Source organism: Ictalurus punctatus, chromosome 26 (genome assembly GCF_001660625.3).
Source record: "Ictalurus punctatus breed USDA103 chromosome 26, Coco_2.0, whole genome shotgun sequence".
Taxonomy (NCBI): domain Eukaryota; kingdom Metazoa; phylum Chordata; class Actinopteri; order Siluriformes; family Ictaluridae; genus Ictalurus; species Ictalurus punctatus.
In genome coordinates this window covers 14874599-14901267 of record NC_030441.2, presented here as the reverse complement: position 1 = coordinate 14901267, position 26669 = coordinate 14874599, and the positions used below count along the sequence as shown (strand labels likewise).

Genomic DNA, 26669 nt, shown 5'->3' with positions numbered 1-26669 from the left:
ACTTTTATGAGACATGTTGCAGCCATCAAATTAAAAATTATCTTATATTAAATGGTACATTTATTCAGCTTAAACATTTGATATGTTTTCTATGTTCTATTGTGAATAACATATGGGATTATGAGATTTGCAGACCATTGCATTCTGTTTTTATTTACATTTATTTACATTTTATGCAGCATCCCAACTTTTTTGGAGTTGGGGGTTATACTATTTAGAAGCTACTGAAGATTTAAATGTGTTTGTTTAAGGGTGTTAGATTAAAGCTGTAACTAATCACAGCAGGTGCAGGGTTGAGCAGCCATGATGCCATTTATTCGTAAACACATTTTCAAATATCTGGGTGATCAATATACCATGACCAACATACAATCTCCTGCTTTTTCAATAGTAACACCATTTATGTTTAACACATTTAACACAGTTGCTGGTGGATATTTTCATAGTAATGTGGCTTAAATATACTATGAGGATCCTCTGAATCCTTTTTCTTCACAAGTACACACCCACACCCACACACGCACACACACACACACACACACACACACACACACACACACACACACACACACACACACACACACACACACACACACACACACACACCTTGACAGGTTTGAGAAGCCTTTAGCTTTGAGATTGTTTCCCACAAAATATTTTTCTAGGAATATTTCATTCAGAAAAGTGAACATTCGTATTAGATATGAACATTGTAAATACACACTTTGCTTATGTGTTTGCTTAGCATTGGGATGCATATGTAAAAGGGTGTCTCACTAATTATGAATGGATTCTAGTATATATTTCTCTCTGAGTATGATTTAGTCTGTGCACAAATGTCATTTGCTCTGTGTGTGCGTGTGTGTGTGTGTGTGTGTGTGTGTGTGTGTGTGTGTGTGTGCGCGTGTGCGCGCGTGTCTCTCTCTCTCTCTCTCTCTCTATCTCTATGTATTTCATACAGTATATTATGCTACTGTTACACAACAAGTGTACCATGTCACATTATGCCTTTTTTTGGTCAAGAAAATAAAGTATAGACAATGTGTCAAACCTTATTATTTATTCAATGATTATGATCAGTACATTGTTAAAATGATTTAAGCAAGAAGTAAATAGTTTCCCAATTCCAAATAACAACACAACTTAATCATATCATAATATATTTAGCCAATTGAATGATGTCTTTTAATATTTCAAATAGAGTCATTCTTTTTAGAAGTGAGTAGCAATTAGTGCTCTCTACAAGTCCAAAATTGTATAACAACAGCATTTAAGGTGACATTGAAACAGAAACCAAAAAGTAAAGAAACAGCAAAGTAAAGAAACAATGAATTAGAAGTTAAGTTCCTCCTCATTTTGTGCTGTGAGCTATGAAGGGATAAGCAAAAAGCTAAGCATGAAGTTTTGCTAATTTCTGCCAGAATTGCACATTGCAGACTTTTGTGATGGATGAGGTTTTCATTCAGGTTTTCTTTCTAAAATCATGGGGGAAAGAGTGAACTCTTGTTTTATAATAGTCAATGAACAGACCTCTATTTTCCTGGATCTTTATCAAAAGCTTCAGAAAATGGGTTTAAATTGGTTTCTTTAAAAACAACTGCCATCACTTCTGCTGCAAAGTTGTCTGCAAATATAGACTAATGCAAACCATCTATATTATTTAAAAGATACAATAAAACTGTGAAACTTTAGCAAAGAATGTATAGTGTGTTAATTTCTAACAGTAAAAAGCAACAAAACTTCATAACAATGCTGAAAGACAAATCATGTCCATGACTGTCTATAAATTCTGATATATTTGCGCACAGAGCAAGACAAAATAAGCTGTTAAACACGTAGTCAGTTCTCCAGTGGTGATTTGGAATCCTCAAAAAATGGCAGGAATCTTGGCTTTCATATTAACATTGTCCACCTGGTAGAAAAAAAGAAACATCTCTTTACTTTCCTGTTATCCAAGAGAACTGTTCCCAAAATGTACAATATTAGGGTAGTATGTAACACAACATTAGACATTCTGACATTTTCTCGTTATACAAAAGATCAATGACGCATGTGTATAAAAGTAAAAAGAAACTTGACTAAAAGTTACATGAACTTCTTTCTTTCTAATGGATCGCCATATACTTCAAATTGTTAAAATGGATATCCACAGCAGCTGGACAGTGAATTATTATAATCATATTATATACAGTAGACACATTTTTTTTTTATAATGATTGTTCTCTGCCTTCAACATATGAAATTGACTTACTTCAAAAATGCCAAAGTTGTTCATGAAGACATCGCCAGTGATAGAAAGTGTATTCACTTTCTCTACTGCTATACGGTGATTGAACATGCAGAAACTCATGCCATTCACAATTACCTGAGCAAATAAAATGTAACTTGTATTAATCCATTTACTTAAAGTTTTGACTTTATTTATTTTCTCCATAAATCACACCTCATAGCCGTCTGTTCTAACAATCATGATGATATCAAAGGCTCCTCCACTGGTAAATGGGCTTCCCTGAATAGACACTTCTTCATCCCATTCCCCATTCTTGCAGGTGTTAAGGGCCACAGAGGTTACGTTCGATTTGAAGTGAAGAGCGGTGTCATAACCAAAATTTGGTCCAGTCTGCAAATTTATTGCAAAGCTGCAAGAAATAATTTTAACATTTTAATGACAGTACCAGATTATACTGATAAAGCTTGAAGTAAACTATTCCATATTTTTTCATTCAAACTGTGATGAAGTGAAAACAGATTGACCATACTACTCATAATCTGAAGGAGCAACCCCTTGGAAGAACAAAGCCAGACCAGGTCTGAAGGTTCCTGAGATTTTGCTGCAAAAGATTTTTTTCTGTTGGGGTGATAAGCATTGTTGGTTTATTCCATGATAATTTCTATTGCAATAATGGAGATTTATCATTAAAATGCAAATGTTAAATTTATTAAGTCATTTTTATAATCACATGAAATTTCTTTATTTATCAGAAACTTACAGGGTTGCAGAGTGGATATGGCACATCTGACTGGATGTTAGAAAGCTTTGTGCGGGAGATGCCAGAGATTAGTTCCTTACCAAAAGTAGATGCGCTCCAGTTCTAGAGAGAGCAGAAAATGCTTATGAAAATGATGCTTATGAAAGGTTTTTTAAAAAAAACAAAGCAAAAAACAACACACATACGCTCACACACATAATTGAAGAGCTTGAGTATACGGTATAACTTACTGGAACAGTACTAATGATGTTCATGTTGACGTCTCCATAAATGTGAAGTGTATTCACTTTCTCCACCGGCATGCGGTGCTTGAACAAGTAATACTTCTTCCCATTTACATATACCTGGAAAGTACAAATGTGTCATTCTAATGTAAGCATATTTGTATTATTGTTTACATTGTGTGCCCACATTATTTTAATGTTCATACCTCATAGCCTTCTGATTTAATCACAAAAAAAATATCAAAAGCTGATCCTTTGGAAATGGGACACCCTGGTACACGTTCAACATTCTCCCAGTTCCCATTCCTGCGGGTGTTATAGGCCAACGAGTCACTGAATGTATAGTACATGTGAAAAGTGACATCGCCACGTTCCTTTGACCCGGCTATAAGATTTATTTCAAACCTGTGTGTGGAATAAAAACTTCATATCAAACTACTACAATAAAAATCCATGCAATATACATAACATTCTGGCAAAATAAAATGAAATCAGTGTGACCCCATACTTTTATTTAGATAAATATTTCCACTACTGAAAACTGTTCAGTATGTCATGATCAATAACATGAATACATACATTTTTCCTGTTGCAAGAGCAGCTCCTTGGAAGTACACAGCCATTCCAGTTTTCAGCCCTCCAGGAATTGCATCAGTGTAAGGAATTTTCTGTGGCGAGTATAAGCAAATAATAAACATGAAATGGTGATATAACATATTTATCTAAACTAAACAACATGGATTTAGCTGATGCAGCAACATTTCTACAAATTCTGCTTTCTATTTTCAATTAATTGAAAAGTCATTAACATTTTCAAATTAGTGACAATTTATGCTATAATGTAGTAAGGCAGTATTTATTGTTAAGCTGCACTATTTACATAGTTTTATATATATATATATATATATATATATATATATATATATATTCCTGTCAATTTGTATTTGCCCCATCCTGATTTCTTCTGTTTTGTGCATATCTCATATTAAATAGTTTTAGATCTTCAAACGAAATACAACATAAATGAAAGGAAACCTGAGCAAACACACAATAAAAATGTTGTCTTTTTTTTTATTATTATTGACGCAAACACATTATCACCCATGGGAAAAACTAATTGCCCCCTTAAACTTAACATCTGGTTGTGCCACTTATAGCAAATGCTATTAAATGCTTCCGATAACTGGAGATCAGTCTTTCACTTAATTCTAGGACTAGGACTTACTCCTATGCTTTGGATCATTATCTTGCTGCATAATCCAGTTGACCTTGAGTTTTAGAACTGAAGACTGCAATTCCCCTTTAGGATTTTCTGGTAGACAGCACAATTCATGTTTCCCTCAATTATTGCAAGTTGCCCAGGCCCTGAAGCAGCAAAGCATCCCCACACCATCACACTCCCACCACCATGCTTGACTGTAGGTATGATGTTCTTTTTGTGGAATTCGGTGTTTGATTTACGCCAGATGTAATGGGATGCCTGTCTTCCAAACAGTTGCACTTTTGACTCATCAGTCCACAGAACATGTTCCCAAAAGGTTTGAGGGTCATCAAGGTGTGTTTTGGCAAAATTCAGACGAGCCTTAATGTTCTTCTGGGTCAGCAGGGATTTTCACTTTGCCACTCTTCCATGGATGCCATTTTTGCCCAGTGTTTTTCTGATAGTGTAGTCATGAACAGTGACTTTTTCCATTTAGAGATAATGGCTCTCGCTGTGGTTCTTTGGAGTCCCAGAGCCTTTTAAATAGCTTTGTAAGCTTTCCCTGATTAATGTATTACAATCACCTTCTTCCACATCATTTCTGGAATTTCTCTCAATTTTGTCATAGTGTGTTAGTGGGTTTTAACCAAATTCATGCTGTTGAAAAAGTTCTATTTAAGTGTTGATTTGATTGGACAGGGTTTGCAGTAATCAGGCCTGGTTGCGTCTGGTCCCCATAATGAATGCAGTTTCATAGATTTGGGGAATTAGTAACTATGGGGGCAAATACATTTTCACACAGGCCCAGTTGGTACTGGATAACTTATTTGCTTCAATAGATAACTTTATCATTTAAAAACTACATTTTGTGTTTACTCAGGTTGCCTTTGTTTTATCTTAGATTTTGTTTTTAATTTCTGAAACAATTAGTATGAGATATAAAAGAGAAGAAATCAGGATGGGGGCAAATACATTTTCACAACACATACATATGTAATCATGTGCATAATCAATGGGAGTAATTTTGCACTGTTGCTACTCACAGGACTGCTGACAACATTTGTAGTCTCTGTCTTGATTGTAGAAAGAGACCATCGTGACATGCCCATACTGGTCATTATTTTATTCCTTAGTTTATTTATGAGGTAAGGCATGGATAAGTCCTGTGGGAAAAGAAATTATTAGCTAAATAAGTGAAAGAAAATATATGTTTACATATTACTGACATGCATAACTGTTAATCATTTCATTGATTCTTTTTTCTAAAAAAAAAAAATATATTAATGAGGCTACATTTGTATGAAATTCTCCATGCAGCTATAAAAAATTTTTTTAACCAAACCCATATGCATGCATGAATAGGAGTAATTAACAATCTGTTATGATCTTAACTGACCCATTGTTCCACTATGACATCTTTCTTCCCAAGAATTGAGAAGGGGATAGAGTCGCTGGCTTCACTCACTCCCGCATCACTAACAGCTCTGTACCGGACCCAGTATTGTTGTTCTGGCTTTAGTTGACTGAATGTAAAGCTGATCTGTGTATCTGAAGTGTTGATGACTTTCCATGCATCAGCATCAGCTGCTGAATCAGTTGGCGGTGTCATCCTGTACTCAACTCTGAACTTTACTGTCTCTCCAGTTGGGGATTTTGAAAGCTTTAGTAGGACTTTCTCATCACTAGTTTCTACAATGGGTAGGGGGGGTTTGGATACAGGCTGGAACCTAAGACTTTTCAGAAGGGCGTTCAGATAAAATCGGATGGAGGCTCCTGGATTGGTGGGGTCAGATATGGAGGCAATGATGAACTTGATTCTCTTCTCATTTTTATTGGCCATTGAAAAACTTGTAAATAGAGAAAGATTCTGCTTCATTCTCGCAGAAATGTCAAGAGAAGTGAACCAGGGCTTTGTTGCTTGGGGTGAGAAAGCATTACTTTGCACCAAGTTTACCAACCCGTCAGAGTTCACGAAGTCTTCTAGTGCCACAAGGTATAAGTCTTCATTCTTTAGAGATGTAAATGACAAGCAAACCACCACATCAACATCAGGATCAAATAGGATGGAATTAACTAACCCTGAGGATGTCACAACTGTCAGGTCCTTCAGCCCACTGGTATAGGAACGGAGTATATTTAATTCAGATGAAATGTCGTCTAACCATTTGTTCATGTTGCTAGCTGTGAAGGGTGATGAGTAATGGTTGTTCAGGATGTCCCCCAGTGCCTTGTTCTCCAGTGCCCCACTCCGAATACCTGGCAAAACACTGCACAGTGCCTTCTGGAATGCTATCTTATAAGAACTGTGTAAGTCCTGAAACTGCAGCAGCCTATCCTTTAGATCAGGGAAATCAAATGTAACAGGGTTTTTGAGCAAGTCATTGCATCTTCTCTCTACGTCACTGAGCTCCTCCAGCAAATAGTCTATTTTAGACACCAGGCTCAAACTGATTTCTCTCACCAACTTAGCAGCCCTGTTATCCAAAAGTGTCAGAGGGTACAGCCACACAGTCACTGGTACACCTTTACTCTTTCTTTTCCTCAGGAGACTAGGCAACGTATTGCATACCCTCAGAGCCTCTGCATATGTGGTGGGGTTTTCTTCAAGCTCATAGTCACCATAAAATGTGACGTTCATATTCTCAGCTAGTTTCTTTTCATCTTGAGACATCTTTAGGGATGCTTCCCCCTCAATGGAAATGGTAGGGATCTTCTTCACCACTGCATGAAGATTTCCTTGAACAGCCTGTTTGCTCTCATTTTCTGCAGTTGTATAATCAAACACCATGACAGCAGAAGCTCCATACAATACAGCTGTAATTACATGAGTGGCAGTTTTCTGTTCAAATACTTGTGGATAGATGATTTTTCCAAGCTCTTTCATAGTGAGTTGTTCAAATTTTGTCGTCTGGCTGTACTGCATAGTAACTCTGCACTGACGTGCTGAGGACTTGGAATCCTGCAGGAACTTGGCTGATCCGCCAACCTCCACTAACCCACCTAAGAAACTGGCTTTAAGGGAAGCACTAACATCTAGGAGGTTGGCTTTTTCACTGACACTGTCAGAGGCAGCAAGCTTGACAAATGTTTTAGTCTGGTCATGCACATCAATATCATCACGCAATGCTTTCTTGTCCCATAAAGTAACACCTGAAATAAGAGAGAGATGAGAAATGATATATGTATCACAAATGACATTACTTTTCAGCAAATATTTTAAAATCATAACTGCGGTCTCAGTGTAACATCATCGGACATTAGTGGTCATGAGTCGCTGGATTCTGATCTTGTATTGTACAAGAGTATAGTATAGAATCCTAGTATCTAGGTCCAGGACACTAAAACTGAAAGCAAATGAGAAGTTGCCATATGTTGCTTTATTTATATTTTCTTTTGTGTCATCACTGTTGATTTTCTAACAGCATTGCCCAATATGACAACAAAGACTATTACACATTTTTTCTTGTTGTAACTTAATTCATATTGGTAACTTACATTAACAATATCTGAGAATTTTTTTTTACAGAAGATATTGAGTGAAAATGAAAAAAGAATTCTCTTTGCATCAACTTGAGCTTAATGAATAACTAAACATGAACCTCAGATTGAATACAAATATTTATGTTGCAACTTAATATGATGGACCAATTCCCAGTATGACATGCACAAGCCTTTTTAAATGTTCAATGAATAAATGAAGGTTCTGCAGTCACTGAAACTGTTACTGGGGTGGCTTGGTAACAAGCCGCATTAAGTACCCAGCCAAGCCCACTATCCAACCAGATAAAAGGTGGAGTAAATCTAATATAACCGATTCAGTATTATATATAATACTGTGCCTTCAAAAATAATGAAAGTAAATGTTTCGCTATCAAAAAAATACTATAAAGAGCAGTAAATGGTAATAAATGAATCAAAGGCAATATTTAATGTGACGACCCTTTGCTTTAAAAAAAAAAAAAAAAAAAAAGGTAGAATTCATGTAGTTTTAGGAAATAAGCTGCAAGTTTCACTGAGCATCTTGCAGAACCAACCACACTCATAATAAATATAGAAAGGAAGAGAATAAGGTCCCTACGTCTGAAACCTGAACTTCAATAAAAACTTCTCTAAAGTTCTGCTAAGGCACGAGAGCTTTGTGGACTCTGGAAAATAACAATGTTGATACAGAAACTATCATACAGCTATGATTATGCCACTAATATGTAGAATGTTTCACTAGTCAGCATCCTTGTGCCTACACATTTCACTTTAAAGTCAATAAAACAACAATAAGAATATTTTTTTTTTCAAGTTTCCAGCTTCTCTATTAATCTTTTTTTACCTACCTGAACCCAGTTCTAATTCTAATATAGCACTCTCATCATAAACCCCCACAATTTTCAGAAAAAAGCATGAATGTGAGTAAAATCCTTCTTGCCTTAGCATGGATAATGAACATTACAATTTAATTGCACTATAAATGAGAGGCTTACCTGGAATAAAAGAATCCATGCGGCAGTCATACAACATGCCAGGATACAGGGCCCTTCCCAGGGCTGACATCATAATGATTTTGGGCTCCATGGCTATCCAGAAATACACAGTGTTAATAATATGCATTTCTGAATTATATACAATGAGTGTCCTCCATATGAAAGGAGCATTTTTTTAAAATCAAGATTTATGTACATATAAATATATAGATAAATAGATAGATAGATCTACTTACATAAATATAAGAGTATATGAGACCTGTTGTTCCCAGTGTTCTTCTATGCTTCTAATCTGAACCCGATTCTTCTGAAAATGATGTTGGTTTTGGAGACTTTTATAGCCCTATAAAATAATAAATAATGTTAAGGCAAATAATCTGGGCAAATGATCAAACAATGATATCTTTATCTGGCAAACATTGTGTGATCTACCCTGGGTTTCCAAATGAGATGGTAATTATTGCTATGAAGCTTCAAAGTAAAATAAATGTAAAATAAGTAAAATATGTGCTGTTTCTGCATGCCCAAAGAACCTTAAATTTGGTTTAAGCCAGATACATTATGCAAACTGCATACTCTGGGAACAACTGTGTGTTATTTACCTTCAGTTTAAATTTGCTTAACAAACTGAAAATGATGTTGGAAGATAGTTATCTGCTCTCTCTAGTCCAGTAGTGGAAAAAACCCCAGTATTGTAGGAATAGATTGGTTTAGACCATATCTTTCTAACAATTTTTAACAATACTTAACTCATCCATTGTGCCTGTCAATCAAGCTGTGCCCCAACGGTCAGACACTGGTTTCACACTGGGCATGTTTTCTGTGGTTCCAATTCGAGTGCAGTTGTTCCTGGAGCCCCTCGCAGCATTGGTCTGCTTTTAGACTCAGTTGATTCTATCAAAGTCTGGTGCATTTGCGTTCATCTTATGTCATGTTCATCTCACAAATGCACATGGAGAACACAATGTGACTGACCATATTTTTTGCTTTTTGTTTTTTTGGTGCTATTAGTATTTGGTGCCCCTGCGATGGATTGGCACCCTGTCCAGGGTGTACCCCGCCTTGTGCCCGATTCTCCGTGGGATAGGCTCCAGGTTTCCCCGTGACCCTTAAAAGGATTAAGTGGTATAGAAAATGGATGGATGGATGGATAGTATTTGGAGCTATTTGGCGCTATTTGGTGCTGTTTGGTGCAGCAGATATTATGTGCAGCTGTGAACCCCTTCTGAGTCCCACAATGCCACTCATGGCGCACGTGTGTTGTGGAAACGAATGATTTCATCATCGGCTAAAACACATGCGCAGGTTAATTTACTTCTTGAACAAGTCTCAGTTCCAGTGCAACCAAACTTCCTACAGGTAGTTGTGGGTTTGGTACCACGGTGCACTTCCTGGTCCACATAACACCTATCACATTATCAATTTTTCATGCAAACTGTGCTCTGTTTTGGACTAAACTGCAGTGTGAAAGCCCCTCAATTTTAGGTCATATGAAGGCCCTAAATCAGTTCTTTAGCAGTGCTGTAATATAAGTCTTCCAATCACTATCACAGAAGATTGAGCAAGGAACTACCACTGCCACCACTACACTATAAAATGAGCATGACCCACAAATCTCAGCTCGTACTGAGAAAAGAATGACTCCTACTCAATCATTCCCTTCAAGACTAATCTTAAATTATGACTTACTTTGCATAAGACGTTCACCATACGTTAACTCAAGAGCCACTGGAAACTTAATTGATTTTAGGCCATAGTTTCTGATCTGTGTTTGCAAAAGGAGCAAGTGGATGGTCAACTTTTATCTTACAAAAAACACTACTACTATAACTTCACTAAACATGTAAGTGCTTTTACCTGGTCACGGTCATGGTGCATGCAGAAGGTGAACCAGCTCACAGAATGGTGTAAAGACAACAGTTTATCTCTTAATATTGATAAGACAAAATAAACAAGTGAACCACTGTACATCAATGGGACAACTGTGGAGAGAGTCAAAAGCTCCAAGTTTCTTGGTATGCACATGATGGAGGACCTCACGTGGACTCTCAACACCAGCTGACTAGCCAAGAAGGCCCAGCTGAGTGTCCACTTCCTGCGGAGGCAGAACCAAACTTTCCCACCCGTCTTACCCAGAAGGTAGAGGACCATCCGTGCCACCACTAGCAGACTTCGCAACAGTTTCTTCCCATAGGCAGTCTGATTACTCAGCACACTGCTGCTCACCTGGGCTAGCACCTAACCCAGTAAGACCCATACCACTGCACATGCAAGAACCCAATAAGACTCAGTACTACTGCACAGTGCACTTTACATAGCTGCATCAGTCACTTTATACTATGGAACTCGTTTTTGCTGCCAGTATTGCTGCTAAACTTGTGCTGCTACATTACACAATGGCTTACAGTTTACAGTCCATGTTCTGTGTATTTATTGTTCTGTGTATTTATTGTTGTGCACTGTTGTGTATTTGCACTACAAGACTACATAGTCTTGTCTACTGTTCTGTGTTGCACCATGGTCCTGAAGAAACGTCATTTCGTTCCAAAGTATACAAGTTATACAGAAGAATGACAATAAAAAAACACACTTGACTTGACTTGACTTGACTTCTTGTTCCCCAGTCAGGAAGACGATATTGTGGTCCCCTCCCTGCAAGCCCACCTCTGCCGCTACCGCAAGGTCTGGAAAAAGGCCTGTTCTGTACTGTTCCTTTCCATTGAATGCGACTATTGCCTGGATAACCACCTGACTGGTCTTATACATCTCCCAACTCACGTTCACGTCAGCCCTCTGGATTGATCACACACAGTGTGGCACATAAAGAAATCATTTTTGCTTTTTTGCCCAGATTGTTTGTAGGGCATTTCTAGGGCAATGTTTGTAATACTGTTTTGATCTCTCAACTGAGCAGAGAGAAGAGATAATTATAATGGAACTCGTTTTTAATTTGTTGAGCTGAAGGCGAATCTATGACACAGTTGCTTCCACACTGTTGATTTTGCAAAGGTTATCTAGTTTACATTTACATTTATTCATTTAGCAGAAGCTTTTATCCAAAGCGATTTAAAAATGAGAAATACAAAGTGGTGCTAAAATACAAGATTTTTAATTAAGTTCTAAAAAATCTAAGTGCGCAGAGTAGAGGTGTAAGAGCCATTGTACATTTTATTTTATTTTTTGAGATAATGTGGGGGTTGGCAGGTTAGGGGTTAGTTATGAGCTCACGGAAGAGCTAGGTCTTTAGCTGTTTTTGAAAATAGTGACTGTCTCTGTAGCTGTTTTTTGAAAATTCTGCTGTCCGGATTGAGGTTGGAAGTTCACTGAACCACTGAGGGACAGTTAGTGTGAACGTTCTGGAAAGGGACCTTGAGTCACGCTGAGTAGGCACCACTAAGCGTCGGTCATTAACCAATCACAGATTGCGTGAGGGAACATAAACCTCAAGGAGAGTGCTGAGTTAGGGCGGTGATGTTCCAGACAAGGTCTTGTACGTGAGCATCAAGGCCTTGAATTTGATGCGGGCAGCTACAGGAAGCCAGTGGAGGGAGATGAAGAGGGGTGTGACATGGGTTCTTTTGGTCTGGTTAAAAACGAGGCATGCTGCTGCATTCTGAATCATCTGAATCGATTTGATGGAGCTGGCTGGGAGACCTGGGAGTAGTGCGTTGCATTAGTCCAGTTTTGAGATAGCTGTGTAGCTTGTTCTATGAGATAGGGTCTGATTTTCTTGATGTTGTACAGAATGAACCTACAGGACCGTGCAGTTGTTGAAATGTGTCCTGTGAAGGTCTCTCTCTAATATATATATATATATATATATATATATATATATATATATATATATATATATATATATATATATATATATATATATATATGTATGTATGTATATATATATATATATATATATATATATATATATATATATATATATATAGATGTGCTCTATCCACATCTGCAGTACTCATGCCTCCCTGCAGCAGGCCTATGGCATGTTCACGCAGGTGAGCAGGCACCCTAGGCCTATTGATTCTGGGCTACAGTCTTTGATTTTCAATAAAATTTTACCATCTCTATGTTAGAGTTCCCCTTTTGTCTTCATATTTTCTTGGAAAAGATGCAAACAGGCACAAAAAAAGCTTTATTATACATATAGGTGTTATCCCTCGTCTGACTCTCAACCTCCAATTCTATAAAACCCACCTGTGAATGAGACCCAAGGCCAACTTACAGATAAGCTGCCCAAGTCCCCTAATAAGCACATTCCTGATTCTCTTCTGTTCTCAAAATATATGAGACCCATTAAAATCTACACACATACAGTATGTCTGAAAAGTGAGGCATCAGAGACCTCTAGTGGGAACTATGAGAATCTTCCGGTTTGGATTTGACCTTACCCTAACTCTGTTTGTCTCTATTTGTGTTAATTAATCAATCGTTAACAACCACCTTGTGTAGAGACGAAGCCAGAGAGGTGTCTGGGGTGGCACTGATAAGCATCTAACATCATAACATCTAACTGGCCACTCTCGATGCCACCCCAAATTTTCTCTACTTAACTAGAATGCTTCTACCCAACCATCTCAGAGCAATGTATTTGGTACAAATAGGCATACAACTATTATGCATACACATAAACTCCTGGTCAAAAAAAAATTGCCAAGCACAAATGGCAAAAATATTAGGCTTTTAATAGTCTTAACAACAAATCATTGGTCAGGAAATTAGCAAAAATTAAACAATTGCACTCCTGACACCTCCTGTGCCACCATTTGCTCATTTACTTTTGCTGCAGTGAACTGTTTGGGGAAAAGCTAGTAACATGAAAATTCACTTGAATAGGCTTCTTACGACTAATCTTTTAAGGGAAAAAAACATCCCAGAAGATATTTTTGGAACATTTTGTACACCCAGACATCCATCCATCCATCCATTTTCTATACCGCTTATGCTACTGGGTCACAGGGAACCTGGAGCCTATCGCGGGGAGCATGAGACACAGGGCGGGGTACGCCCTGGACCATCGCAGGGCAGACTCACATGCACATTCATACACTACGGACACTTTGGACATGCCAATCAGCCTACCATGCATGTCTTTGGACTGGAATGGAAACCGGAGTACCTGGAGGAAACATGCAAACTCTGCACACACTGGATTGTGATGGGAATCGAATCCCCAACCCTGGAGGTGTGAGGCTAACCATTAAGCCACCATGCACCCTACACCCACACATAGTAGTTTGAAATTTACAACTAACAGACTATATAGGTGAGATTCCCTGTTTCTAGCTTTTTCCCAAACAGGTCACTGCAGCAAAAGTAAATGAGCAAATGGTGGCACAGGAGGTCTCTGCTAATTTCTTGACCAATGATTTGTTGGTAAGACCACTAACAGCTTAATAATTTCTATTTTGGGCTTAGCCATTTGAAAAAAAAAAAAAAAAAACATTTTGCCCAAGGGTGTAGGAACACACTCACTAAAAAAACATAACCAACACCATTCGTGACTGTGATTTTTTTTAAGTCAGGCATTTCAAATCTGTTATAGTGCTGGGTCTCTTCCAAATAGCAAACACAGTGAACAAAATAACAGAAGCTTGCTGTTAGACAGCTCTTTTGTTCAAACAAATATGATCAAGAAAATGATTCAGCCTGTTCAAGTATTTTACATGCACCTTCTCAATCACCGCTGATGATGGGTTGTGGATATGTCAGTCAATATTATTGACTCTTGCCAAGAACAACAGCACCACTAATAATCATAAGTAAAAAATACACAGAATGGTATGAAGAACTGAGGCTGATTTCTTTCTAGCCCAGACTGTATATTCACACAGCCTATTCTTCATAGTCGTGCCAATTGATTATACTTGGTGAAGTGTATAATCAATTGAGTTCATGAGCATTGGGGTTCAATTTATTTAAGTCCATTGCTTTAATTTTGATAGTTAGTCACTTTCCAGCTGCTTATGAGCATCAAACATGGTTCACCAGCATGTTGTTGTTTTTTTTTGACTGTGTGTCTTCGTGGTTATGTTACAGGCACATTTTCAGAGGTATTTTACCATCCTAGGGCTCTTCAGTGCTGGAATGTCACTTCCTCAGAGAAAGTGAGAAGGAGACTACATCTTTATACACCGTTGGGACTGTCTCTGATTAATCTCTTCTCTGTGCTCCATATTTAGCTAGTTGGCTAATATACTGTCAGGTTTGTTTAGATTCACATCAACATATGGAATTAAATCACAGCTAAGAAGCCATTTTATGGGGATTTAATTAATCTCCTAACTCACATACATACTCTTTCTGCGTCTGTTCATATGTCAGTCCTTACATTTATTTAATTATTTCAGGCACATTTGCTTTAAATACAATTTTTTTTTACGGTTAGCAGAATTAGCATACTGTGACGGCTGTCTCACTAGGTCACCAATCTTGTCTTTAAAGCCTTACTTACCCAACAGACTCCACCCAACTCTCCATGAACACCTACCTGCCAGCTCCATGTAATCTGACCTTTTTTTAGCTGTCTTAAAACACACCACACACAAGTCAAGCACTCCCAATAGAGCTGTGTATCCACAGAAAACTGCCCAGTTAGTGGTACAGCAGATAAAAGCACTGCTGCAGCTGGCTGTCCTTCATGATGAAGCACCCTTTCCATCATTGCTGGTGACAGGTTTAACCATCCTCCCATATTTATCCAAAAATCTCTTCTTCAGTACTCCATTGGGGGGACACTTAATGTACCCTGAGTCTGAACCCCTTGTCACCTGCTCGCTCATGGAGCTCTACAGTCTCTACTGTGAGACAGCTGAGGGAAGTAAGAGCCAGCATCAGAGGACATGTTAATGTGTAGCTTCTCTTTGTAACTCAGGCCTTTTGTGGCACAATAGAGGAGACAGGCGTGAAGAGGAAACTGAGCCGGTGTGTGTTCAGAGTCAGTTCATTAAAACAAGAAGAAAGACTGTGGGATTCATCATTGTCTTATTTGTTTCAGTGTGTATGTGTGTGAAAGGACTTAATAAAGTATGGTGGGAGTTTGGTTCGGGACAAAACTCTTTGAAGAGTTAAACAGTCAGGTTTATTAAAAACACTGATGCGCTTTCAGGGATTTATGAGCTCATTCATACGCGCACACGCTATCAAGCATAATGAGGTGTAAAAGGCAGAACATAGAGAGAAAAGGAATAACAACAATAACACCATCATTTAACAGCCTTGTGATAGATCACTGCTAGACAGGCGCAATGTGGCAAAGTGCCAAAAAAGAAATGTGCAATAAAAGTTGGATTTTGGTAAACCAACTATGTATTTCTGTCAGTATGGGGACATTTGGAGCATAACATACACACACACACATACACACACACACATATACTTTATAAATCCTAAGGATTGGGGGTTGCATGAGACTTGTCTGTTCCATAATTAAAGCTAAATTTGTTTCAGGACATGGTTATTTTTAGCCTGTTTTATTTGTCGTGTCAAGCCGCACTTCAATTAACGAGCAAACACAGGCTAAAAATAACATTTTCAGCATCACTGCTTTTTAGACTACACTGTTAATTTTGAAAGTAAATAAATGTGCAAAATAATAAATATGTGCATCATATTCCGTTATTTAATTAACTATATACCTATTTCTTAAATTGCAGCCTGGCACAGATACTCCTTTTAGTTTAATCATGGATGGAGGACGTGATGTCTACAGAAGCATCTAGGAGGTGTTTCCGCCATGTTAAACTGCAGTCTCAGTAGCATCTGAAAACGAGTCATGATCTACCTCCTGGAGCTGGCATGCACCACTGATCTGACTCTGAACTAGTTGAGTGGGATTGGATAGTGACAAAGTGCTCTTTCACACAGTGCTGGTCACAATTCACTCTGCTATAGAGCAAGGACTTTATTTAAATTTGATCAATTTCATCTAGGTTTAAAGGTCAACAAAAATAGCTACAGGAGGAATTCCTTGGATGTGGCAAGAGTTGGATTAAAAACATTTTTGTACATGCACATCCACTTCGTGCTATGATATCAAAGTGGAAACAGACTATTAAAGTAAAATAAAAATATTTTTAAAAAAAAAATTAAAAAAAAAAAGCAACTTTTTCCTGTGAAGATTTCCTTTTACACCTGCATGCATCTCCTTACTGTCTGCCTAACTGCTTTCCCCATCGTCTTGGTCAACAGTTCCCCACAGTGGCAACTAGTGAATATATTGGTCAACTATTAGTCAACAGTATCTATGTATCAAAAAAGTATTTGGACACTTAAGCCACACTTACAAATGTATGAATCTAACTGCATTAGAAAACAACATGTCAAACCAAGTGCCATGTATTTTATAGAAAGTTACCACAAGCACACTTTTTGAGCAAAACATTGCCAAAAAATAGATTGTTATATATAAAAATTAGATATAAAATTATCCATACACTAATCAGAAACCATTAATCAGCCTCAAGAACCAGAAAGCAAGGGTGAAATTTCCAAAAGATCATGCACATAAAGGCAGCAGCTTATGGAGAACTGTCTTCTTTTCAGATGAATCCAAATTTGGATCTGATGGTAGAGTGTATGTGTGGGGAGAAAAGAATTTCAACCAAACTGCATTAAAGGTACTATAAAGCTCTGAGTTGGCTGGAGCTGTTTTTCCTACAGTGGATTTGGTGGGCTTGTGTTCACTGATGACCCTCATGCCCTCGGAAGTGTACAGAGGCATTTTTGGACCCAAACTTGCAGAAATCAGTGAAAAAAATATTCAAGGGACAAAAGTGGATTTTTCAGCAGGATAATGATCCGAAACATACCAGCCACCTTTTGAAAAATACTTCCCAGAGTCCTGACATATATAGATCATCTATGGGATGTAATGGAGAAGAAAATAGTCAGATTGTTGATGCTCTAGTGTGGATGAACTGAAAGTTTTGTTGGTTGAAACTTGCTGGAAACTCCCACCACAACTGTTACAGATCCTGGCTGATTCCATGCCCAGACATTGTCAAGAAGTTCCGTGAAACAAAGGAAATCTAAATTTAAAAAAACACTATACTAAAATACTGTAGCTGTGACATCCAAATACTTTTTGGGGAGGAATTTTAAACTGTATATCCATTATTTTTTGCATTTTTAATTATAATAATAAATTTCCGGGGAAAATGTTTTGCTTGAAAAGTGTGCTTGTATTTGACCCAAATGACAAAGTAATTTTTTTTGTCAGCGCATCCTTAATAAATAAGGATGAGACTTAATGCCATGGAGAGAAAGAATCTTAATATGGTGTAATCTGAGGTAGCTTCTTTCGTTACCAACACAATGCAGGACACATGAGGAAATTAATTACGGAAAGCAAATCATACCTTTGTGAATGTGTACCAACGAACATAATCAAAATAGAATATAGTGTAACAATACTTAAACAAGTATCTATGAAATCACTATGAGGGAAAATAAAATGACATAAAGCTGTCACAGAGTAACCCCCCCCCAAGCACCCCCCCACCCCACCCACACACACACACACACACACACCTTCTTTTCATTGCGCTATTTTACTTCAGTTTATGGAGAGTGTAGTCTTGTGTGTGTCTGTGTCAGGAGACAATAATGAATGAAATGCACTGACCCTGAAAATGGTGTTTATAGAGAGAAAGAAGAGGGTAAATCAATCTTCCGTATAAGCTATGTGTCACACACACACACACACACACACACACACACACACACACACACACACATGCACACAAACTCAATTTGGGCAGAATGGCCTTTGCAGATAGCTTTATTATATAGTTAATAAAATAATAGATCTAATAGAGTTTAGATAAAAACACTACATGTTAAATGTTTATCCGTTTTGTATAGATTTTTGCTACAACATACTGTTACATCGTTTTAGACTGCAAAAGCTTGACTCAGTTGTTTGACATATGCCAATCAGTGATCCTATCACAAAAATTGCATGCAATACTATAAAAGTTTTTGAGATACCTTTTTCTAAACGCATAGTAGCATTAAGTGCATTGTAAATTCCGTATATTAAATGTAGGTTAATTTAAGAGTTTATTCCTCAAAATGCTTTGCTTCTTAAATGCTATAAATATTTTTTGTTCTTGTTGTTTGAAAAATGTTTTGCATTGTTATTAGATACAAAGTTTTAAACTTCAGTCAAATTCAGGAATTATTATCATCGAGGATATATATATTTCGGATTTATCTAAGGTAAATTGTAGCCTAGGAATGAACTTCGAGCTTATTTCTATAAATAGCCTCAATGTAGCATGCAGCAATGTTTGGAGTCCAAGTTCCATGTGAAAGTCTTTAAGGTGAGTTAAAACTAATGACCACAGAGATTACTGGAAATGTTATCACTTATTTGAGGCATTAGCAAAGCAAAGTTTCTTTTTCATTCCTGAATCATAAAGTGGGTCTCTAATCTAGAATATCTAATAGGAGTTTAATGAAGGGAAACCCCAATCCTAATCCCAAACAGTTAGAATTGTTGATCAGGTTGATTGACTGCTAAACTTTTTATATGTTCCTTCATCTGAAGTCTGTCAAAATTGCTTACTTCTGTTATAATTCCTAGACCTTTTTGTGATCTTGGTTTGCTTGCCATGACATTCAGTGGATGGTGAAAATGGGCTGCACAACATTTGCCTGTAAGACGCGACCTGGACAAAACCATCTCAAGCTGATTTATTGGAAGATTCCTTTCTTAAGGCTTGTTTCATGGCATGTCCCAGGTAAGTCATATATTATACAAGTCCCATTTAAGTCATGCAAGTTACTTTCCTTTTTCAACATTGACACCTTAAAAGCTATTCAGCATTTCAGATTCAACATTTCAAACCTTGTAAAATAAGGAAAGAAAAATTAATTAGCTAGATCACATTGTGTTCATGTGCTAATCACAGAAATTTAGTGATCGTTAGAAGTTGAAGCCCTTTAATTGTAATGAGTGTAAATGCAAAATCACAGCAGGAAGAATTACTCAAAGAGAGGGACTCATTGCCTAGAAGGATGTACCGTAATTGCCTATGTGAATGATCTTTTAATTTCAAAGGTTAACAAGGCATATCATGGCACATCTCATAAGAAATGCAAAGGGTTGTTTTTGCAAATTTATATTTTCTGTGTAAAGTTATGCAGAAGCACAGTTCTATGGCTAAACATATACACATTTCTTCTCTCTTGGCTGGGATTTGTGTTATTTAATGCTGCACATACTGCTCGGATGTTTCTAAGTCTATTCTTTATTTGGACCGATAGTGTGCTTCTGTGAAAATGGCTCTGATTTACATCACTTTCACTTTAGGCGGAAACGTCTTATATCCAGTAATGTTCTTTGCCGCAGATCATTAAGCACTGAAAAAAAAGAACAGAATATGCCCCCAGTTTTCTGTTCGTCTGCTCTTGATGAGCTTTTGCCAGGAGTAATGTAACCTCCTAATTAGAATAAAATTAGAATCTAATCATTTCATAAGCATGAAGTACTGAGGAAATGTCATGATTCACTTGCATGCAGACACCATGTCTCTTGAAGGTACTTTAGGTGATTTTAGTGCTTTTGAATTCACTGAAAGGCCAAAATTATGATTTACTTTTACACCAATTATAGCTTCAGTTCACAATTTAGATGAGTATGTGCTTGTTGGTCCTAGACTTCAACCAATGAAAAAAGTGAGCACACAAATTAATTAAAATAGGAAAGAAATAACAGAAAATAACAGGCAGAGATTTGAGGATTTTTTTTTTCTTTTTCCTTTTTTCAACATCTTTCCTGTTCATTTTGTCATTTCCTGACCTTACTAACTGGAAATCAACTGTTTCTGCTTGAGTTTGATTTCTTTTTATGAAAGTATCATTCTTAGTCCTTAGTGGTTTCACCAATTGTAAAAATGTATAAATAAATAAATATATAAATATATAAATAAATAAATAAAAACAGAGAAAAAGGTTGTTTATTGGTAAAGAATGGTAAAGAAATAGTTAATTGGGGGGACATTCAAAAGGTTGTTTTTTTTCTACTTTTCAAACATCAGATTTTGAAAGGTGACGTTAACATCAACGTGTTAATGTTGAATTCTTTCAGGGTATCTCTCTCTCTCCCTCGCACTCTCTCTCTCTCTGTCTCTCTGTCTCCCTCACTCATTCTCTCTTTCTCTTGCTCTATGTATATGTGAGGTTGGGGGTATGCTGTGCTCTATATTACTCTATAAATGGGGTCCTCACAATGACAGGAGAACATAGAAATTTTAACAATGCCATGGCATTTTGCAACAGAACTCCTGCAGTTTTTACTTGAAACACAAAAGAACCAAAATATTTGATCACATGATCACTATATTAACACAGTTACACTTGGGAAATGAATTGCAGACAAGATTGTGCGAGTTGGTGTTCAGGCAGCTGCACAACTTTTTTTTTTTTATGTTAACTTATATATATCCAAAAAAAATATTTATAATATTCAATGAATTGTCAGATTTTCCATGTGTTTAATAAATTATTAACAATTATTTTATAATGTCAAATTGTGTATAAGATACCATCCAGAAGGACTGGATATTCCACAAGAAAAATGCTAAGACCTACTTTAGTTTCAACATTTCACACTAAAAGTGGCATGGAAATTCTATTACAGGGATGTAACCAAATATGAATACATTACTTAAAATGAACCAATGTCCAAAGACATCTTGAAGACCATACCAGTATCATTGTGGTTTTCATGATAGCTCTTAATGGTTTTTATATATTCAAGATTTACATTTATATTCCGAGTTATGACTATATATTCAGGATTTATAAATATATATTCAGATTTCATGCAATTATTTCCTGTTTGGCCCTTCATAATATACATACATACACACATATGTATATATATAGAGAGCGAGAAATGCTATAAAAGGCTCAGTGGCATGTGACCCCCTGCTAAATTGGGCATTGCAAAAGATCTTGTGAGCACATGTAGAAATCTTTTGTCAATGCCAATTTATGCATTATTTTTTTAATAAGCTCTTGGGTTTTTAAGAAAGACATCAACCCAAAATGACAATAAGGTGGAGCCTGCCCATAACAAAACTCTCACTCACCACACATTAACAGAGCTAATTTATGTTTCCTACATCATCGTATGTTTGTGTGTGTGTGTGTTGACCTGCTTGTCTGACCCGCTCACCATGGGATTTAAGTGGCCATCCAAGTCATATTGTCCCTATGGTCATTCAGTTCCCTTATGCAGCGCATGCTGAGCGTATATTGTAGTGCATGTTTGGAGTGCTGAGGTAGTGACAGTTTCCAGATTTCTCTGTGTGAGGTTGCCAGATGCTCTTTATTCAGAGAAGACATGCAAAATATGTGCTTGTGAATATAAGTATTAATACAAAGTAACAGTTTCTAAAATCACAGTTTAATAAAGCATTATTAAAAGAGCAATAGAGGGAGACCTTAGTGATAGTCACTAAACAATGCTTTTCGGTTTTGGACAAATATGACTATACACCTACACCTACACAACTACACACAGACACATTCACCTTCCCCAGAAGACTAATCACACACACCTGTTCCCAATCAAACTCACAATCACACCACACTTTAAAAGAGACTCTTCATAGACCCTGGCGAAGTAAACGCTCAATTGATATGGTCATTATTGTTGCCAAGCTGATACAAGTTGATATACTTATTTATTATGGGAGCACAGTGGCTTAGTGGTTAGCATGCTTGCTTGGCACCTATGGGGTTGGGGGATCAATTCCCACTGTTACCCTGTGTGTGTAGAGCTTGCATGCACTCTACTGGCTTCAGGGGTTTCCTCCAGGTACTCTGGTTTCCTCCGCCAGTCCAAAGACATGCAGTGTAGACTGATTGGCATTTCCAGATTGTCTGTAGTGTGTGAATGTGTGTGCATTTGTGCCCTGCAATGAGTTGGCACACTGTCCAGGGTGTCCCCTGCCTCATGCCCTGACTTCCCTGGGATAGGCTCTAGGCTCCCCGTGATCCTGTGTAGGATAAGCGGTATACAGAAGATGGATGGATGAATGGATTGTTGTTGTTGTTGTTTTAATAGTATTAATAATTATAATATAATAATAAAATAATAAATACAATACATTTTTTGTAATCATACTACTACTACTACTACTATTAATAATAATAATAATAATAATAATAATAATAATAATGTTAAAACATCAATAATAGCTTCAATTGAAAACTTTTCTCAATAAAATTATTGTGATATGATATGACAATAATGCTGTTTTTTCATGTAAGACTTCATCTTAAAGTGCTCACAGACTGATGTCATGTGTAAGGTTCTATAATTCACATAGAATTCTGTTATCGTGATATAATATAATTCTCCATAATTCATGAATATGCAGCAAATAATTGTGGAAATATATAGGCCAAATAAGTAAGCTGAATTGGCTTCAGTCATGAACAATAGCTATCTCTGGGCTATGTTTTAATAAAAGTTGACCAACCCGTTTGAGCTTGTAATGAATGAAGTGTGTGTGTGTGTGTGTGTGTGTGTGTGTGTGTGTGTGTGTGTGTGTGTGTGTGTGTGTTTTAATAATGAAATAGCACAAGAAGATGTACATTTGTACCTTTTGCACATATGGGCAGTAAGCTGATATATTGCGCTTGTTTTTTTGTTGGTACTCTTCATGATGCTGTCACTCATTATTATTTTTGCACACGGACATGGACAATCCTCTGATATCCTACACTAGTACTTCAGTATTTCTGATATGCCTATTTGCTGCACTAGTCCTACATGTCATACTGTTACCATTCTTATTGTATTCTTGTCATATCAACATCATTACTGGCATATTTATATTTGTTTATCTACCTTTTCACATGTTTGCATGTATATTCTTACTATCAGGCTGCTGTAGCACCAAATTCCCCCTGTGAAGGAGTAACAAAAGTTTATTTAATCCTACCTTAAAATTTAAAACTATTCACTCACGCTGAAATGGCAATAAAGGAATAAAAGAATAAAATATGTCTGACTACGCTGTTATAGGAGGTGATCATTTTCAGTTGTTTATTTTCCTAAAAACATCATGTCCTGAAGGGTTACATTCACTGGGAATGAGTTACTATACAAACTATAATGCATTACAATGAAAAATGCGCGTTAATATAAAGCGCTGATCTGCACTATTGTTAGAGCTGCTGTTGTAGAAAATTAATCAAGTCCTCTTGACCAATCAGATTCGAGAATCCAGCAGCGCTGTGGTGAAGGTCTTATTGAGCGTAACTCCTCCTACTAGACATGCCCGCTAATTAAGGAACTTCCAACTGCACCATTTTCTCTCCAAACAGCGCAAAGTGTCCAATGAGTAAGAGAGGAGAGACATCAGAGCCTACATCTACATCCGGCAATTTTATTTCTTTTACTTTCTTTTTTTTACGTACAACTTTGTGTAGATGACGTCACTGCAAGAGGAGTGCGCATCGTGCTGAATTCATCCTGACTTTGAATTCACTTTGAGAGGCTTTACGTTTAAGAGCAAGAACATGACACCAACAGACTTCCTGCTCGAATGTCGACTGAAGAACTGAGACATCTTTCGCATTTCGAAATGAACCCCACTGTAGATATCATGCCGTCCGCCAAGGTGAACATGAACAAGGTGATTCGCGAGGGCTGCGAGCCAAACCCGTTGGAACGACTTCCGCCTCCCGCGAGCTCTAACAAACCCCTCACGCCTTTCAGCATCGCAGACATTCTCGGGAACCCGAGTGGAGGCACGCGCGCTCACCTGAGTTCACCTGTGCGCGCGAAGCACCGCATCACGTCTCCCGTGAATCAGACGTCACCGCTGTGCGCCCTGCAGGAGCTGACTAGTAAAACCTTCAGAGGTCTGGAGCTGGGTGTGCTCCAAGCAGCAGAGGGTAAGCCTCAATAAAGCATCAATTACGTAGCTCTAGATTTTAGAGGAAGAGAAGAAGAAGAAGAATACACAGCTAACAAACTGGTCACCGATTTATTTATTTATTTATTTTAAACAAATTGAATTATTATGCTACCTGAACAATGCTGTAGAACAATAATAAACACCGGCAATGTATGATAACATGAAAAAAGTATGGTAAAGAGAAATAAATAATATTTTTAGGCAATATGCTATTCTTAGTACTTCTTATAATAATAATAATTTGAAAAATGTTCAAGAATTAGTTCAAGAACAATAAATAATACTACTAATTGTAATATTCATACAAATTATTATTGTTGTTGTGATTATTATTAGCTAATATTAATATTATTATTCATGTTTTGTTCACTGTATTAGTAGAAGTAGTGGTAGTAGTACCCTCGTAGAAGGCTAGTATTCTTTTTAGTTAGCTATGGAGTAAATTTGAATAAGTTTTCCACTCTGCTTTCCTACCAACAACCAAAGATCCAGGGATAAGATGTTGTTCAACGTGTAATTTTATATGATTTTTTTTTTTTTGTCTGTGTATATTTTGCAGGTAGAGATGGACTCAGTGCCTTTGGCCAACGGAGCAACCCGAAAAAGCGCAGAAAGTCCAGGACTGCATTCACACACCACCAGATCTACGAGCTGGAGAAACGTTTTTTGCGTCAGAAGTATTTATCTCCCGTGGACCGGGACCAGGTCGCGCAGCAGTTAGCGTTAACCAACGCGCAGGTCATCACATGGTTCCAGAACCGCCGCGCCAAACTAAAGCGGGACATGGAGGAGCTGAAAGCGGACGTGGAGTCGGCCAGAGCAGTCGGGGCCGTGCCTTTAGAGGAAACAGCCGCACTGGGTGAACTGGAAGGAAGTGCGACAGAAAGCAGTGGACACATGGGGACACGGTGGTCCTCTCAGCTCAGACACGAGCTGCAGAGCACGCACAAATTGCACATGTTGTGCACCACGTCGGCTTCCTTTTCAGACCACATAAGTCACACTGACTCTGAAGACGAGGACGTGGAAATAGACGTGGATGACTGATTGCTCACCCGGGTGGGGAGAGAGTTAAATGACTCCGTTTTTTATTAATATTCCTGCTCTGTTTATTAAAATCATGGATTAAGATGCTCTCACGTTTCGTCATGCTGCTGTCATTGCATTTTTCAAACGCCTTTATCCAGCTTGACTTACATTTATCTTATTTATACAACTGAGCAGTTGAGGGTTAAGGGACTTGCTCAAGGGCCCAGCACTGGTAGTTTAGGAGTGCTGGGATTTGAACTCATGACCTTCTGAGCAGGCATCCAACATCTCTAACCACTGAGCCACCACTGCCACCCATGTCACTTTGTGCTCAAGTTTCGGTCTGGGGTTTGATTTACAGCCTTTATGGGCTTCATAAACTCATCTACGAGTATTTATAACAGATGAGTTTATCCAGTTTGTACAATGAGAGTTGTAGAATATTGTTGAATGAAAACCTATTACCTCTACAAGTGCCTCAATTCTAGGCATTTATTTTATTTTATAGACCAATTCTGTTTAAATGTGTTTGAGAATAAAGCTAATTGTTTACAAACTATTAAAGTTGTCCCCAATTCTTATTTTTATTCTTCTTGCAGTTGTTATCAGCCTACATCGCTAAAAATAATTTCATCTCACCTAACGAGCAAGAAGGATTAAGTTCTATCTGACGACAAATTAAGAGCCATCATAAGAGCCTTAACTCTTACTATACGAGTTAATTCGTGCAATATGAAACTTTTTTTTTTTTTTTTTTTTACACGTAGGCTAGAACTTACCTTTTTTTACTCACATGA

General features: G+C 37.4%; 2 protein-coding genes across 3 annotated transcripts; one reads left to right on the top strand and one right to left on the bottom strand.

Moving 5' to 3' along the window:
- Nucleotides 1-1045: 1045 nt before the first annotated feature.
- On the bottom strand, nucleotides 1046-9220 carry LOC108258298 (cytolytic toxin-alpha). Its single transcript, XM_017456843.3, has 12 exons — nucleotides 9127-9220; nucleotides 8891-8983; nucleotides 5812-7565; nucleotides 5459-5578; nucleotides 3794-3882; nucleotides 3421-3619; nucleotides 3221-3334; nucleotides 2991-3092; nucleotides 2760-2848; nucleotides 2444-2639; nucleotides 2252-2365; nucleotides 1046-1912 (listed from the first exon to the last, which is right to left on the bottom strand). Exons 2-12 carry the CDS (start codon nucleotides 8979-8981, stop codon nucleotides 1868-1870), a joined length of 2913 nt encoding a protein of 970 aa, XP_017312332.1. The 5' UTR covers nucleotides 8982-8983; nucleotides 9127-9220; the 3' UTR covers nucleotides 1046-1867.
- A 10042-nt stretch (nucleotides 9221-19262) lies between these two features.
- Nucleotides 19263-26425, top strand: lbx1b (ladybird homeobox 1b). 2 transcript variants are annotated; one of them, XM_017456896.3, is made up of 3 exons: nucleotides 19263-19644; nucleotides 24353-24820; nucleotides 25403-26425. In XM_017456896.3, the coding sequence occupies exons 2-3, from the start codon at nucleotides 24469-24471 to the stop codon at nucleotides 25888-25890; spliced, it is 840 nt and encodes a 279-aa protein (XP_017312385.1). In that variant the 5' UTR covers nucleotides 19263-19644; nucleotides 24353-24468; the 3' UTR covers nucleotides 25891-26425. The 2 variants fall into 2 exon arrangements, with proteins under 2 accessions (XP_017312385.1, XP_047007340.1); XM_047151384.2 differs by having other exon boundaries at nucleotides 24137-24820.
- The last annotated feature ends 244 nt before the right edge of the window (nucleotides 26426-26669 follow it).